The 14,994-nt window shown below is 36.0% G+C and overlaps 2 protein-coding genes and 4 non-coding genes across 8 annotated transcripts; 5 read left to right on the top strand and 1 right to left on the bottom strand.

The window, feature by feature from the left end:
* Positions 1-703: 703 nt before the first annotated feature.
* Positions 704-9,945, top strand: MEE13 (myosin heavy chain-like protein). Of its 3 annotated transcripts, none has more exons than XM_008238083.3 (18): positions 704-896; positions 1,203-1,278; positions 2,339-2,432; positions 2,597-2,705; positions 2,777-2,815; positions 3,261-3,344; positions 3,466-3,527; positions 3,914-4,016; positions 4,484-4,624; positions 5,703-5,771; positions 5,862-5,918; positions 5,997-6,260; positions 7,056-7,139; positions 7,273-7,383; positions 7,951-8,021; positions 8,620-8,835; positions 8,990-9,083; positions 9,268-9,945. In XM_008238083.3, the coding sequence occupies exons 2-18, from the start codon at positions 1,218-1,220 to the stop codon at positions 9,568-9,570; spliced, it is 1,962 nt and encodes a 653-aa protein (XP_008236305.2). In that variant the 5' UTR covers positions 704-896; positions 1,203-1,217; the 3' UTR covers positions 9,571-9,945. The 3 variants fall into 3 exon arrangements, with proteins under 3 accessions (XP_008236305.2, XP_088910598.1, XP_088910599.1); XM_089054472.1 differs by having other exon boundaries at positions 706-896; positions 2,602-2,705; XM_089054473.1 differs by lacking the exons at positions 704-896; positions 1,203-1,278; positions 2,339-2,432; positions 2,597-2,705 and having other exon boundaries at positions 2,785-2,819.
* A 309-nt stretch (positions 9,946-10,254) lies between these two features.
* LOC103335084 (LIM domain-containing protein WLIM1-like) lies at positions 10,255-12,143 on the bottom strand. The gene is made up of 5 exons (XM_008238086.3): positions 11,787-12,143; positions 11,262-11,358; positions 11,116-11,162; positions 10,775-10,858; positions 10,255-10,687 (listed from the first exon to the last, which is right to left on the bottom strand). The coding sequence occupies exons 1-5, from the start codon at positions 11,922-11,924 to the stop codon at positions 10,460-10,462; spliced, it is 594 nt and encodes a 197-aa protein (XP_008236308.2). The 5' UTR covers positions 11,925-12,143; the 3' UTR covers positions 10,255-10,459.
* A 1,467-nt stretch (positions 12,144-13,610) lies between these two features.
* TRNAP-UGG (transfer RNA proline (anticodon UGG)) lies at positions 13,611-13,682 on the top strand. Its single transcript has one exon. It is a non-coding gene; the product is annotated as a tRNA-Pro (tRNA).
* Positions 13,683-13,859: 177 nt separating this feature from the next.
* On the top strand, positions 13,860-13,931 carry TRNAP-UGG (transfer RNA proline (anticodon UGG)). Its single transcript has one exon. It is a non-coding gene; the product is annotated as a tRNA-Pro (tRNA).
* Positions 13,932-14,173: 242 nt separating this feature from the next.
* Positions 14,174-14,245, top strand: TRNAP-UGG (transfer RNA proline (anticodon UGG)). The gene has a single exon. It is a non-coding gene; the product is annotated as a tRNA-Pro (tRNA).
* A 434-nt stretch (positions 14,246-14,679) lies between these two features.
* On the top strand, positions 14,680-14,751 carry TRNAP-UGG (transfer RNA proline (anticodon UGG)). Its single transcript has one exon. It is a non-coding gene; the product is annotated as a tRNA-Pro (tRNA).
* The last annotated feature ends 243 nt before the right edge of the window (positions 14,752-14,994 follow it).

Genomic DNA, 14,994 nt, shown 5'->3' on the forward strand with positions numbered 1-14,994 from the left:
TTTATGAGATTTTCTTCTCAACAACAAAATATAGAAATGGTAAGCCATTTTTTCCTTGTGATATGTATAACATTTGAGAGGGTTAAGTGCAAAATTCCCCCGTGAATGAGGGCCTGTTTGGAAAAGTGAGGGCCTGTTTGGAAAAGCGCTTTTATTATAAAAATATTGAAATTTTCATGAAAAAATTACAAATGCTTTTGCTTCCTTAAAAAGCACATGGAGTCTATCTCCTTTACAAGCACAACAGCAACAATATATCGACCATTCCCATGAGTTTTTTCTTTCTTTTTCCAGGCCAAGAATAAACATTAGTTATCTTTTTTTTTTCCCCTTAAAAAGAAAAGAACAATTTTATTTTATTTCTATTTATATAACATGGAAAATAATTTACTTATCCTTTCATATCTAAGTTTTTAATGTTTTTTTCCCGGATTGGATTTTCATGTCCAAGTTTTTAGTGTTGGAAATTTTATTTTTTGATCCTCTTTGTACAAAAGGCGCTTTGGTTAATTATTTAATTATTTTATCAGGCACTCTGGTTATTTCTCCATAAAAGGTAGCAAAAGGTGCAAAATTAATTCAAAAAAAGTTTATTTATAAAATTATTAATTTTATACTTAATTCTTTTTTATGATGAAATCCTAAAAATAAACTAAAAAAATTTAAAATACATATACAAGAAGCAAAAATACTACACAACAGCTTTTAAAAAAAAAAGAAAAAAAAACAACCGCCCCCCTCGGCCCGTTAGATTCCAGGCTTCTAGCCAATAGGAACAATTCGGAGTTTCTTGCAGCAAGCTAGCAAAGCAAACGAAAGCAAACTTCTTTCTCCTGTTGAACCTGATTCTGATTTCTGTCTGAAGCTGTTCTCGTCGTTCTTATAACCATTTTCAGGTAAACGAAAAGAAAAATAGTGTTTTTTTTTTTTTCCATTTCTTTGTCAACCCACAAACCTAAACCCTTCAATTTTAAATGTTTGTTTTATGATGGAACTGATAATATAAATGAAATTATGGAGCTTTGTTATTAATTTTGTTGAATTCTGGTTCTGCAAAACCTAACTTGTGAAACGTAGTTGTTTCTACTTTGGAATCATATATTCTGTGAATGACCTCAATCCAAAAGAAGGAAGTGTGCGAATTGTTTGGCTATGTTGAATTCTGTTGCTTGGTGTTAATGGGTTTTTACTTCGTGACACAGTTTCTGTTTAAGACAATGGATGAAAATTCAAGCGACAAGGAATCCTTGATGGCTCGCATTCATCAGCTGGAGCAAGGTATGTGCTATTTATTGGGTCTCCAATCTCAATATATTAAGCAAAATTCAAAATTGGTTTTGTAAATTTATTGACTTGAAAGAAGCATAAATATGGGTTTTAGGGAGTTGATGTTGTGGGTATTAGATGAGTATTAGGTTCATCTTGAAGTGTGTTAAAAGGATGACGGATCGGACCGAAAGCTGTTTAGCTTGGTCAGGATGGCAGGTTGGTGTGTTGCTGGTTCTGGTAGCAAGAAGCCTCCTTACATCTTTGAATAGGCTTCTGAAAACATAACCATGTCAAAGTTACAAGTTTGGGATGTCAGTCTTGGTGTTCGATGCAAGCATGTGCAGGTTCACGGTAATACTAGTACGACTTTGGAAGCAGACAACTTGGTTGTTTCACTAAAAACCTTGCATGAAACGAAATGTGGGGATATTAAGTGATTTTTGTAAGAAAACTACAATTTGGCTGAAGGGATTAGTTTGTAGTCTATTAAGGTTTCAATGTAATGAAAAAGAAATCAGGGTGTCGCATCACTTCCATAATTCCCATTTCGAAACTTGAAGAAATCGATTTACCAACTGGAGTATTATAGCTAATACGATGAAGTGGAAAGAATAATCTCTCTTCTCCTGTTTTCCTGATTTATAGGCATATCATGTGTATCTTCTTTCTCTTACTTTTAACCGAGCACTTTAATTGTCAACTTTAGAGTGATGCAATGTATAACAGGAAATCTGTTATGTTTTCAATCATTGTTGACTTGTATTGGGTGCACCTTGACTGCCAAGATATAACCAAGCAGTACTAGCTAGTTGCATAATTTTCCCAAAACCCAGTCTGAAACCTGCTTTTATACGTTCTCTTTCTTTCTTTGGCATGCACTTTAGAAAAAAAAAATTATTTTGCAAAATAATAAGACTTGTCAACTCTTGGAAGATGGCAATGCTGCACGTCAAGTATATAATTGTGCTTCTGTAAACAATGCTGTTCAGTTTGTGACCTTGACTTGTATTCCAGTGTCAAGTCTATACTCACATGTAAGATAAAATATGTGGATTGTAATGTTTTTCAGAGCGTGATGAATTACGCAAAGACATTGAACAGTTGTGTATGCAACAAGCTGGACCAAGCTACCTTGTTGTGGCTACTAAGATGCATTTTCAAAGGTATAATTTTCCTACCTACCCATATGATCCAGTTCTTTTCCCTTGCATTTTCCTCTTCTTTTTATTGACAGGCGGGAAAGGGAAATTTGTCACCCATGGCCCGTGGGGTGGTATTATCAAGAAAACATTAAATATGTTTTGCATTAAAATTTAATGCCTATTAGGACAGCTGGCTTGGAGCAGGAGATTGAAAACTTGAAAAAGAAGCTAGCTGCTTGCACTAGAGATAATGTGAATCTTCAAGAGGAGCTTTCAGAGACTTACAGAATCAAAGTGAGTACTTTAACTTTCTTCACTTGTGTAACCTGCTTATGGAAGCTGATACATGTGCTTTCTACCTCCAGGGCCAGTTAGCTGATCTTCATAGTGCAGAGGTGGCAAAGGTAGGTCTGTCTGTCTGTCTGTCTGTGTGTGTGTGTGTGTGTGTGTCTCTCTCTCTCTCTCTCTCTCTCTCTCTCTCTCTCTCTCCTACCATCCCTTCCCACTCTCCTTCCCACCCCCTACCTTCCTTACTCCTTTAGCTAGACTTTGCATTGTAATGTAACCAAACATCTGCATTCGCTATCCAATTTAATGAAATTTGGTAAAGATGAAAGTTAAAAAAGAGTTCAAACAATAACAAGAACAGTAATGTCACAGGAGAGAAACGCTGGCTTTCTTTTCTTATCTAAAGAGAAAATTAAATGATAATGGCATCCTCTTTTGCATCCCAATATCTAGCAGAATCTTTCAGAGAAATAAGAATCGTTTCTTATTTATAATGGAATTTAATGCAAATTACTTTCATTGTTGTATTCTTGGGTCTGATTTGTTGAATTTCTTGCCCAGAATGTGGAAGCAGAGAAGCAGCTTAAGTTTTTCCAGGGCTGTGTAGCTGCAGCTTTTGCTGAACGAGATCATTCAATAATGGAGGTTATGGCAACCACCATTCTTTTAAGCTTATTTGCTACATGTATAACACTAATTAAGTGATTTCCTGCATGAAATATTAAAAAAATTAAAAGTTTTAAAGATGTTACATTTCTTATCACAGGCTGAGAAGGCTAGGGAGAAAGAGGAGCTTATGTCAAAGAAACTATGCGATATAGAGAAGAGGTATCTATCATCCTTTCATGAATGGAGAATTGATTATAAGCAGTAATTTTACAAAATAAAAAGTTGAACTGAGCTGATGTGGATCTTTTGTTTGAAAGTTCAACAAACAGTCAAGTGTTAACGCTCTCATGGAAAAAAAAAAAAAACAGAAAAATATCTCTCATAGAAATGCTGTACTTTTTCTTTCTTTCCAAAGTTATGTTTGGCTGTCTGTTCCCTAAATTTCGGGCATCTACTTGTCACTTTAGGAACTTGTGATTTGGCATTTTCATTATTTTCTTTCAGTTGTCATGCTGTTTTTAGCATCCTCTAAAACGAAGATGATACTATAATGCGAGTGAATGCAATAGTTCTTTCAAGATGAGGTGCATCACATTTGTGTACAGGTTAGAAGAGCTTGCTGCAGATTGTTCTGAGCAGAAAAAACTTAATGATAAACTGCAAACTGATTTAGCAATGCAAGAGGAGCATAATGAAAGTTTCAAGAAGGTGATCCTTTGGTTCTCTCTCTCTCTCTCTCTCTCTCTCTCTCTCTCTCTCTCTCATGTTACCCATGTATCGATAATATTCTCTTTGTTGATAGCAATGGAAAAAAACTGGAATAGTATGACACATGGTGATTTTATAAATGTGTGTTACTACAAGTTGTCTTCATTAAGAAACATCTGATGCGTGCTCGTATGACGTGACCTGAAAAATTAGATATTAATATTTAGTTGTACTTTCAGTCCCAAAGAATCAGCAAGATATCTTTCCTCTCAAAATTTGTAGTTAGAGACCATATCTCATGCTTATGTAGAGATTTAAATATGCTCAAGGTATAGCTAGAACTTATATTAAAGTTGTTTCTTCAAATTAGTTTCTTTGTTGCATAGTGCGTTTCTGTTGAGTGGTACTCCCAATTTCGACTTTTCCTATTTCCTATTTTCTCATAGTAGATATTATGTTCATAACAGGTAATTGATAAGTTTTATGAGATCAGGCAGCATTCTCCCGAGGGATTTCAGGATACTAGTTGGGACAGAAAATGTGCATGTCTTTTGCATGATCCTGCAGAATGGTGGAGTTTCAATGATGCTTCAACATCTAAATATATTGTAAGTTTTCATAATCTTCTGGTTTTCATTTTTATCATCATGAAGGTGTAAATTTGATATAATCTGAGGTTGAACTAGCAGTCAACACAGACTTGTTACTTTCTAACCTGAGTTTGAGCTAGTGGAGACAGTAGATCTAAAGGAGTAACATAAGAATTACCAAACGTACGACATCTCTTTGCTGAGGGCCTTGAAAACAAGAAGGGAAGGGAAACACATAGGCAACTTAAAACAACTAATCTGTGAGCAGTCATGATGGAAATTGTGGCCTACATACCTATTTAATGAATACACCAAAAACTAGTAACTAGTCTAATTATTTACTTTTTGTTTTGTTAGTAGTGTTCGTTGCCATTTCTTCATCAAGTGGGGGCAGTATGTTCTTTACTTGTATAATTGATATTTTTGTTGTACTTGTGGTATCATTATTTAGATTGCATATACAAATAGGCCACTCTCTGTAGTTGAATGATAGTCCAGCATATTGATATTGGGAATACAAGATTGAAGTTGAGTTATCATAAATTTTAGTTTAGTTTCTTTTGCTTTTCTTTGTTCTTTACCTGTTCTGTATCAAGCTATACCTTGTCAATGCACGCTCCTTTTCTTGTTAGAAGACTGTTATTTGTACTAGTTGCTCAAATTTGGTCTCAACTTTAATATAGATTAAGGCCTTTCTTTTGGGTTGAACTACTCACACAAGTTGTGGGTTATATTTAAATCGAATTGAAAGCTCACTTCTCAACTCGTGATTCATGTGATTCCTGATTATGGGACACATGTATATCTCTCATTTTTGTTGCTAACTTTCAGGTTGATCTTCTAGTTTGTTTTGTCACATAAAACATAAGAATTAGTATATCAATACTTGGCAATCCATAAAAGCATAATCAATCCATAGATTAGAAAAGTAGTATAGATTGACTGTGCTCTCTCTGTGCATCTTGTGAATCAAAATAGGACGTTGCCCTTCTGTTTTAGTCTCCAGATTGAATTAATCTATTTAAAACTTTTGTCAAAGTAACTAGATTAAGATTGTATGTCCTGTATGCAACTTGAGTAACTTATCCTCAGACAGAGTGCATTAGAGGAAGAGCTTGAGAGGATGAGGAACTCTGTAGATAATCTTCGAAACAGGCTACAAGTGGTAAGGAACTTGCTTTGTACCATAAGCTTTGTGTTGCACACTGAATTTCTTTGTATATTTTTCAAAAATGTATTTTTCTGTGACATGTAGGGTTTGGAAATCGAAAATCATTTAAAGAGGAGAGTTGGTGAATTGGAAAAGAAAAAAGTAAGTACATGCTTGAATAAGAAAAGGTTCAATATCAGTTTTATTTGCTTACTTTAACTCTGAGTGGCTTACATGCAGATCATTTCAGATAAAATGATAAAGAATGAAATTGCAGAATTGCATCATTACCATTCTCAGCATAGAGTTCATGTAATAAATTTACTTAATGAGGGAAAGGCTAGTATCAAATCAATATGTGATGCAATAGAGGAAAAGAGTAGGCAAATTGATGTGGGCAGACTACAAAAGGTGGGGCCTCCTCCGGGAGATGTAAAGCAAGACAAAAATGAATGCCAAGATGTACATGAAAATGCTGATGCTGAACCTCAGTTGTTATCCAAGGTTTGTTCATAGCTGGTTTTTGCTGCATGCTTGCTTGTTTTCCTCTCTCTCTCTCTCTCTCTCTCTCTCTCTCATATTAATAATATATATTATTGGTAGAGTTTACTGCGTAATCTTATGAACATCCAGTTAGTTGTTTGTTTCTTGGAAGCTGGGAATAATAGGAGATAATTACATATTGTTGTTTCAACACATATCTCCGCTAGTTCATTAACTATGATGTAGAGCTACTTATTGAACAGCGATGCAGGAGTTCCTTCAAAATAGGAAGGTGGTGCTTGAATTGAAATTATACTGGTCTTAAGAAGAGACACTTAGAGTCTGATTAGAGCAAGGTGTCATTCTGTCTTAGATGAACACTAAAAGGCTGAATGGAAACAAGAACATATTAATAGGAGAATCTGAAATGATAGGACTGGTAGACTTTTGGCCCACTTTGACGTCGACTCACACTCATGACCACTGATCTTTTTGTGCATAGTGTTGTTTTCAAGTTATATTATTGTCTGTTGGGAGAGGAGAGGCGGTGCAACGCTGACCCAATTGGAGGAAACTGCGTACTAACAATCAATGGTGCTTGACACCAGACATCTTTGTGGACTTTTAGTCTGAATGACTCCAAAGATAAGCACTAGAGTGCTTGAGAGTGCTCTCTGCTATAATAATCTGTGGCTGGTGGACTCAGTTTTCTAGTTAGAATAATAGTAGGCAAAAGAAGCTCGGAGGGTGCTTATAAACTGAGTTGCTCTGTGCTCTACATTTGCTTGTTCCTTATATATTCCATATTGGTTGCAGAATAGTGGCCCTGTCTTATCAGAATTTGTGGCAGTTCGAGGGAACGATTCCTCTGAAGCCCTTGCACAGGCCTTGCAAGATAAGGTTTTTGCTTTCTTTAACCTACTGGAAAAATCTCTGATAATTCTTTTTCGTGACACTTTGGCATGAATGCTCCTGATTTGTGGTTACTGTTCTTCCTTTTTTTTTTTTTCCCTCAACCATGAATATTTTTCAGGTTGCAACGTTATTGCTTTTATCACAGCAGGAAGAAAGGCATTTACTGGACAGAAATGTGAGATCTGCTCTTGAAAGAAAAATAGAAGAGCTTCAGAGAAACTTACTACAGGTAATTTCTGTAAATGCTCGTCTGTCAGAATTACTTGTATGTGCTGAATATAACTAAACCTAACCGGCCATTATCTCGGGGGGTGTTGTATGCAATTTGCTGCTAAGTCATAAATTATCACATGGAAGACTGAACTGCCCAGCCATTATCTTCGGGGGGGTTGTATGCGATTTGCTGCTAAGTCATAAATTATCACATGGAAGACTGAACTGTACATATATGACAGATTGAACTTTAACTATCATGTTAATTTGACAACTCTCACTTGAAAATCTGACCTCCATTTCATAATAAGGAAACAATAGGATTAGGGTCTTTGTTGTTTCTCTTCAAGAAAAGAAAATACAAAGGAAACCTTATCTGTTGATGGTATCATTAATTTGCATATTGTGTAAGCATTTTGATGGTAAGTGACCTTCATGGATCACTTGCCTTGTTATTCCATTATGTGCATAAATTTTTTGGTGCCTTTGTTCAAAGATCTATTTGCCTGTTTCGTTGTTACCTTAAAAGAGTAATGTTGTTTGGGTTCATTGATGAACTGTGCAATTATTCTTTTTGGTTCAGGTTACCAACGAAAAGGTAAAAGCTCTAATGGAGTTTGCACAATTGAAGCAGGATTATCACCAGCTTAAAGAGTGAGATTTCTTCTTTTTTGTTTAAAATGTTGGCATTAATGATGTTATTTCTGTCACTATTAATTTCTGGAAACGATAAGTAGAAAAATTTTAGTTCTGGAAATTTCTATTTTGGAGCTTTTGATGTGCCAATGTGAGTTAGTACTTAGTAGACCCACTTTATCTGGACGAGTTAGCAATTTATGAGTCGCCCACAAAATTTTTCCCTTACTCCCTAGTGATTTTTTGAACATATCCTGGGGCCTTTGAACAAACCCCCTAAAATGAGACTAAATATTGGAATTTATTAAATAAGTCGTGTAAAATCATACTCGTTAAGAAATTATTCGCCATAGTATATGATTGACCAGATTTTATGAACAATTTAGAAGTTGTGATAATTTTGTGGGAAAAGAGAATGTTCGGGTCAAATGTTAAATTGAACTGAGAAATGTAGGATTATATGACACTTTACGAATCTGACATAAGGAACCTAACATCTTTAGATTGGTGATTGAGAATGTTATCACTAATCTTCTTTTTTCAAGGAGTATACTATCTTCATTGCCTTTATGTTGTTTCAGTAACTTTTGAAAGTACTACCGATGATAATGTGCAGGAGAATTGGTCAGGAGACAAATAGAGAAAATTTGCTTGCTGAAAGTGGGGATCGAAAAGCAGTTACTCATGAAAGGGATGGAAGGCTAAAGAGCTTGTTGAAGAAAACATATTTGAGCCGTTGGGTTGGCCCTCCAGACTCTAGGGGAATTGAAGCTGAAGGTGGCCTAAATATCGAGGGGAACAGGAGGTCCAATAGTAGCATGGAGTTTGCCAGGTTTGTGAATGTTTTTCGAGTAAATTTGAATTGAATGATGCATCACTATAGGTGCTTGGTTCTTGCATATGCGTCACTGTTGATTTCATTCACTGACATTAGAAGATATGACATCAAAATTCCTTTTTATACCTCTTGTTTCGTGTCCTCTCAGAATGAAAATTGAAATTGCAACACTTAGGGAAAGCATGGGAAGTATGGAGCATTTGACTACTACAGTTCACAGGCTTCGTCTATCTCTTTCAAAGGTCTGATGGAAGTTAAGATGTTCTTGTTTTGTTATATGGTGAACTTTCATTATATAATATTCTTTAATCAATTGCTAGCATCGAAACAATGTTTGTCCATCGAAAGCTAGGCTGTTTTAGCAGTATTCATTTATCTATAGTGAAGTCAATGTGTTCAGTGTTTCTGCCTTAATCTACTGTGTAGGCCAAAGAGTCGGTAACTTCTGGAAGTACAACGGTTACTACCCTATCAGAAACTGTCAACAACATTATTTATGAGGCAAAACTAGTGAAGACTGCACTTGGAAGCTCCCTACCAATCAGTTGGTCAGCAGACGCAGATGTTGAATTCAATGATCATAGTCTCAGCAACGAGCCTGGTCATGTTTCTGGGGAGACCAGCCACGAGAAGATAGATTCTGTTTTTGCTGCTGGATTTGAGATGGTGGAGCTCCTAATACTTGCAGCGCAGATATTGAAGGATAACATGAGCAAAACCGGTTCCTGAGATAGAAGCCAAGTGATCTACAAATACTTTGGTAATGGATCCTGATGATGGCTTGAATGCCAAGCAAAACTGGTACCTTTGAAGAAATTGGTGCTCAGTAAATGGCTATAAAGAGAGAAGGATAATGATGGTTCTTTACGAAGTAGAAAATGTCTGCAGCACAAGGAGAGGTGAAAATGAAACTCAGTCAAGGAGGGCTGAGTACCGGCTCATGCAGTAGCTTGTCATTGTACATTTGTAACCGATTGTATTTTAAATCTGTTGTCTGACGAGTGATTAGGGATTTCAACCACTTAGAACATGCATGGATGTATATATGCGTTGCTCATGTACAGTATATTGATAATTTAATTGGGTTGAGTTTGTCTAACAAAAGCTGATGCAATCCTTTGTCATGCTAATTTATTGGAATGGTGCTTTTGCATATTAACCTATTTACTGGAAGTTACTTCACCTTGGTGATTTGTAACCGTTGGAAATTACCGTTTTAGGGGTTTTACATCAGTAATCCAATTAGTTAATCATACGTGTTGTTTAAGTGACATGAAAGCTGTTCTGGTATATAAAATGACTTCCCTTGGCCTCCTCAAATGATAATATGAATAGACATCACTAGGGACTTAAAACTTTTCAGAAATGTGACCCAACACAGGGAAAAGTAGAAGAAACCGAAAATCTTCAAAATGCTGCAGAAAAACCCTCATACATTAAGCAGATGCAGGAACAAGCCGCAGAACAAACCATTCATATCAGAGTACAATAAATCTCATGATATATCGGAGCACCGACGTATCACGAGAGCCAGAAACAAAATAAGACACATCTATTACAGAAATGGTGGAAATCACATAAAGAGCAAGAAAGCATGGGAGTTTTTTTTTCAAGTGGATTATGATTCAGCAGCAATCTCCATAGCAGTGACTTGCTCAGTCATGGAATGCTTTTCGCCTTCATTCTCAAGCTGGCTGTAATTTCCTTTTTCCTTGAAGAGTTGGATGTGGTGGTGTTTGCAGTAAAGCTTGCCTTCATGTGCAATATAATTAGATGGGCTTATAGTGCAACCTCCATGTGTGCATTTGAAGCAGCTCTTGTGGTATGGGATCCCATTGACCGAAACCTTTGAAGACAATAATCAAGATTAGCTAGATGTTTACTCTTTATAAATAATAGCTGTTTCTTTTTGTGAAATTTCAAATTTAATTACCTTCTCAATTGGATAAACGGTCTTCTGACAGCCCACACATTTTTCTCTGGTACCAGCAAACAAGTTTGAGACTGAGTTGCCATTCTGCAAGAGCCCAATTTAGTTCTTATTAGCACATATATAATTATTTATCTTCAAAACAATAAAAGTCACTTTCTGTAGGGTTCAAGAGTGCTTGAATTTATATCAACACAGTGACAATTCATGAATTCATATCAACTCCACAAGATCCACAAGATCCTATATGGGTCTTACAACTTATATCATAAGTCCCATATGAGAGACTTGGGAATTTTTTTTTTGAGTTTACCTCACTTGGGTTAAAAAGAGAGATCATTTACCTCTTTATCAGTAGAAGGTTTCTCCGGCTTCAAAATTTTCGGTGTCCCTGAAAGAAAATTGACAAAGAAAAGTTAATAAATGAGTATTTTTTTATTTACATAGTGCTTTTAAGGAATTCACACGTTAATTATTTTTTAGTTTTTACCTTCAAAACTCTTGTCCAGGCTGCCAGTTCGCTTGAAGAGTTGATCATAGTGAGGCCTGCAGTATAGGACCCCCTCAAATGAACAGTAGTTGCTCAGCTGCAAATGGAGAAAATAGAGAAGACAATATTACTGAGCTTTCCTTCCAGAGCAAAACCATTAGGATTGAAGAAAGCTAAAAAATTTATTGTTCCACTTATACATTTTTCCTTACAAATTTTTCTAGAATGAAAATGTTGTACACACATGAACCGATCAAAATGTCTAATTGACACCTCAAGTGCATGCATGAAACAAGCACACAAAATTGAAAATCTCTAATTTTGTAGATTCACCAACTTCAAACTGACGATCTTATATACCATATCTCTAATAGAAGTATAACTTAATTGTGTGCGACATGATTAATTAGGATAGTACAAATAGCGAGAACAAAAATATACGTATGATCTTAAATAAATTAATACATCCATTGGCAATATAATGAAGAGAAAGAGAGAGATTGACATGCATGGGAATATATATACCTTGAGGGTACCCGTGCAATGGTGGCATCGGAAGCAAGCCTTGTGGTAAACTCTGGAATCGGCGGCCAACCTATCGACCAAGTACACCGTCTTTACGCAAGCCGTGCACTTTTGTGTGGTGCCTGCAAAGGTAGCCATAGCCTACGGCTTCCAATCCACAACCTCAGCTCACCACCAACCAACCCTTTAAAAATGAAGACCAAGAGAGAGCCTGCAGCAGCTTGCCTTTTTATCCTAATTAACAAAACAATAAAATTCCCTTAATCCCTCTCTGTTTTTCACTCCTCTGCCTCTTTATCGAAAACTAGAGAGAAGAAAGTGGAAGGAGATCAAAAGTGGTGGTTGAGAGAGAATTGCGGGTGACTAGAAAGCAAAATTCATAGATGAACAGATGGCTATGGCTGGCCATTCGGCAATCATTTTGTCCGAACTTAAAGCAATTCCATTTCATCAATATAATCCTTTCGAGCCTTTTTCTTTTGTCATAATATCTGCTTTTATTTACTATTTTCCTATAATTTCACGCTTTTATGAATGATAATTTGGCAAATACCATGAACAAAATCATGGCTGGGTCCAAAACATGCACAAAAGTTAATACTTAATGTTGATGACTAAAATAGTAGATAAACTGTTGTCCTAATTGCTGATAAGTAAATCACCACGTGGCCAATGAGGTGTTAGTTGGATTGGCCCAAAGTTTTTGGTGTGTTCTCAAGTGATCATAAGTTCAAACCCTCATGATATCCATGTGTGAAGTCATTCTATAATGAGGGTAAGGCCCTTAGATAAAGTCATATATCTTCACCGTTGGATCAAACTAACCAATTGAATCCAACAATTAAAAGATGGAACTTCGTCTAAGTGCCTCAAATAAGGCCCTCATTATAGAATTCTTGCCCGTGTGAATTTTACCTATACCCTTTCTTGGGCCAAAAGAAAAAAAAAACCACCCACGATATTTTTTTCTTTTTTCAAAGATGATGGGCCTTGAGGTTTCTCGATTACCAAAATTCATCATGAAGTTCCTAGCTGGGTTCAGGTTTCTTTTTCCCTCCTAATTATAATTCTTCGGGTCAACATCTATAATTATAAATTATGATTATATCTTCTTTAGGCTTGTTAATGATCAATGTGAACAATTTAGCTGTGCATGAACTGGCCTAATTATAATTTGGTGCCCCCTTCTCTTAAAGGATTTTCTCCTTACCAAAGGGTAGTAAGCTGAACATGTTTATTTATTCTGTTTCTTATTTTATTTTATTTTTAGTTTTTAGGAGTATGTTTGTTCAACTTTGAGATATTCATGCCCCAAAAAAAAATTTAAAAACTTGCAATTGGGAATGGGCCTAAACTCATAAACAATTGGCCTGACCTCTGTCAAAAGATTAGGTTTATTGAAGTATGGAGCTAATTCCAATTATCTTTGTCCCTAACATATCTGCAATTTATTTTTTTTTCTTAGTACATGCGATTGGGGGAGAGGATTGACATAAATATTCACTGGGTACCTGAGAATTTCAAACCTCTGCCCAAATGAGTGGAGTAGAGGTGCAATTTAAATCCTAATGTCTTATTAAACATATTATATTAAGTTGATCCAATGCACACATCAGGACATTTTGATTAAATAAGTCATCTTGTGTGGTCCACAATTTATGTAATTTATTGTAAACAGTTACAGAAACTACATTGAAGGTCAGATCCCATATCCACAGGCACATGTAGACTAGAAAGAAAAGAAACCAGATCAACAGGATGGCAAAAGAAAACCAATCTTATATTACAATAATTATATACTGCACATGAAGAATATCATTGACAGGGCATTTGGTCTAGTGGTATGATTCTCGCTTTGGGTGCGAGAGGTCCCGAGTTCGATTCTCGGAATGCCCCTTTTGCCCCAATTTTTCTTCTTGTTCCATTTTCCCCAGAAATCCATGTACATAATTGCATAATGTATCCTACTACATGATTGCCCAACCAAACACTTTATTGAAATATAACTCAATCAGCTAAAGCCAACAAGAATATGAACAGAAATTTATACAACACATGCTCTTGCTATTGTGAGGGCATTTGGTCTAGTGGTATGATTCTCGCTTTGGGTGCGAGAGGTCCCGAGTTCGATTCTCGGAATGCCCCTTTTGCCCAATTTTTCTTCTTCTTATTGTTCCATTTTACCCAGAAATCCATGTACATAATTGCATAATGTATCCTTCTACATGATCGCTCAACCAAACACTTTATTGAAATCACTCAATCAGCTAAAGCCAACAATAATATGAACAGAAATTTATACAACACTTTATTGAAATCACTCAATCAGCTAAAGCCAACAAGAATATGAACAGAAATTTATACAACACATGCTCTTGCTATTGTAAGGGCATTTGGTCTAGTGGTATGATTCTCGCTTTGGGTGCGAGAGGTCCCGAGTTCGATTCTCGGAATGCCCCTTTTGCCCAATTTTTCTTCTTCTTATTGTTCCATTTTACCCAGAAATCCATGTACATACTTGCATAATGTATCCTTCTACATGATTGCTCAACCAAACACTTTATTGAAATCACTCAATCAGCTAAAGCCAACAAGAATATGAACAGAAATTTATACAACACATTCTCTTGTTGTTGACAAGTACACATCAATTGCCTGACAACAAAATGTGATCCATGGAACATACTCCTCTTGATTTTGATGCAAAAGATGAAGAGTTTTCAATTCTTGAAATGCCACTAATACAAGGTTGGGGTCCAAAGGTGCTTTCACAAAATGGACCACTTGTAACATTTTATCAATACTTATGCAGATTTCTATCAATACTTAATTGTAAGCAAACCAATCCTAGATTAAGATAATTAGCATTTGCAGGTGTTCATTACTATTGTGAGGGCATTTGGTCTAGTGGTATGATTCTCGCTTTGGGTGCGAGAGGTCCCGAGTTCGATTCTCGGAATGCCCCATTTTTTGTTTTGGGGATATTTTTCCTTCTTTTTTGCTTTGTTCCTATTTCATTATAGCTAGAAATCCACCCACACTCACATGGTATCAGGAACATATAAATTACTGAAAAACTCGACTCGATCAGAAACTATAGAAACACAAGAATGCCTTATAAAAAACATGTGATGCGTGCAACATATGATTTACTCTACTTGATCTGGATGCAAAAGATGAAGAGTTCGATTCTCGAAACGCGGTTGAT

The sequence above is a fragment of the Prunus mume genome, linkage group LG6 (genome assembly GCF_029339155.1).
Source record: "Prunus mume cultivar Tortuosa linkage group LG6, ASM2933915v1, whole genome shotgun sequence".
NCBI lineage: Eukaryota > Viridiplantae > Streptophyta > Magnoliopsida > Rosales > Rosaceae > Prunus > Prunus mume.

Bases quoted from the DNA above. Each gene is read 5' to 3' on its own strand.
- MEE13 (XM_008238083.3), top strand. From the start codon at position 1,218: ATGGATGAAAATTCAAGCGACAAGGAATCCTTGATGGCTCGCATTCAT. The intron at 1,279-2,338 runs GTATGTGCTATT...AATGTTTTTCAG, and splicing joins CATTCATCAGCTGGAGCAAG to AGCGTGATGAATTACGCAAA. The intron at 9,084-9,267 runs GTCTGATGGAAG...TCTACTGTGTAG, and splicing joins TTCGTCTATCTCTTTCAAAG to GCCAAAGAGTCGGTAACTTC.
- LOC103335084 (XM_008238086.3), bottom strand. From the start codon at position 11,924: ATGGCTACCTTTGCAGGCACCACACAAAAGTGCACGGCTTGCGTAAAG. The intron at 10,859-11,115 runs GTAAATGATCTC...GGGCTCTTGCAG, and splicing joins AACCTTCTACTGATAAAGAG to AATGGCAACTCAGTCTCAAA. The intron at 10,688-10,774 runs GTAATTAAATTT...TTGTCTTCAAAG, and splicing joins CCGTTTATCCAATTGAGAAG to GTTTCGGTCAATGGGATCCC.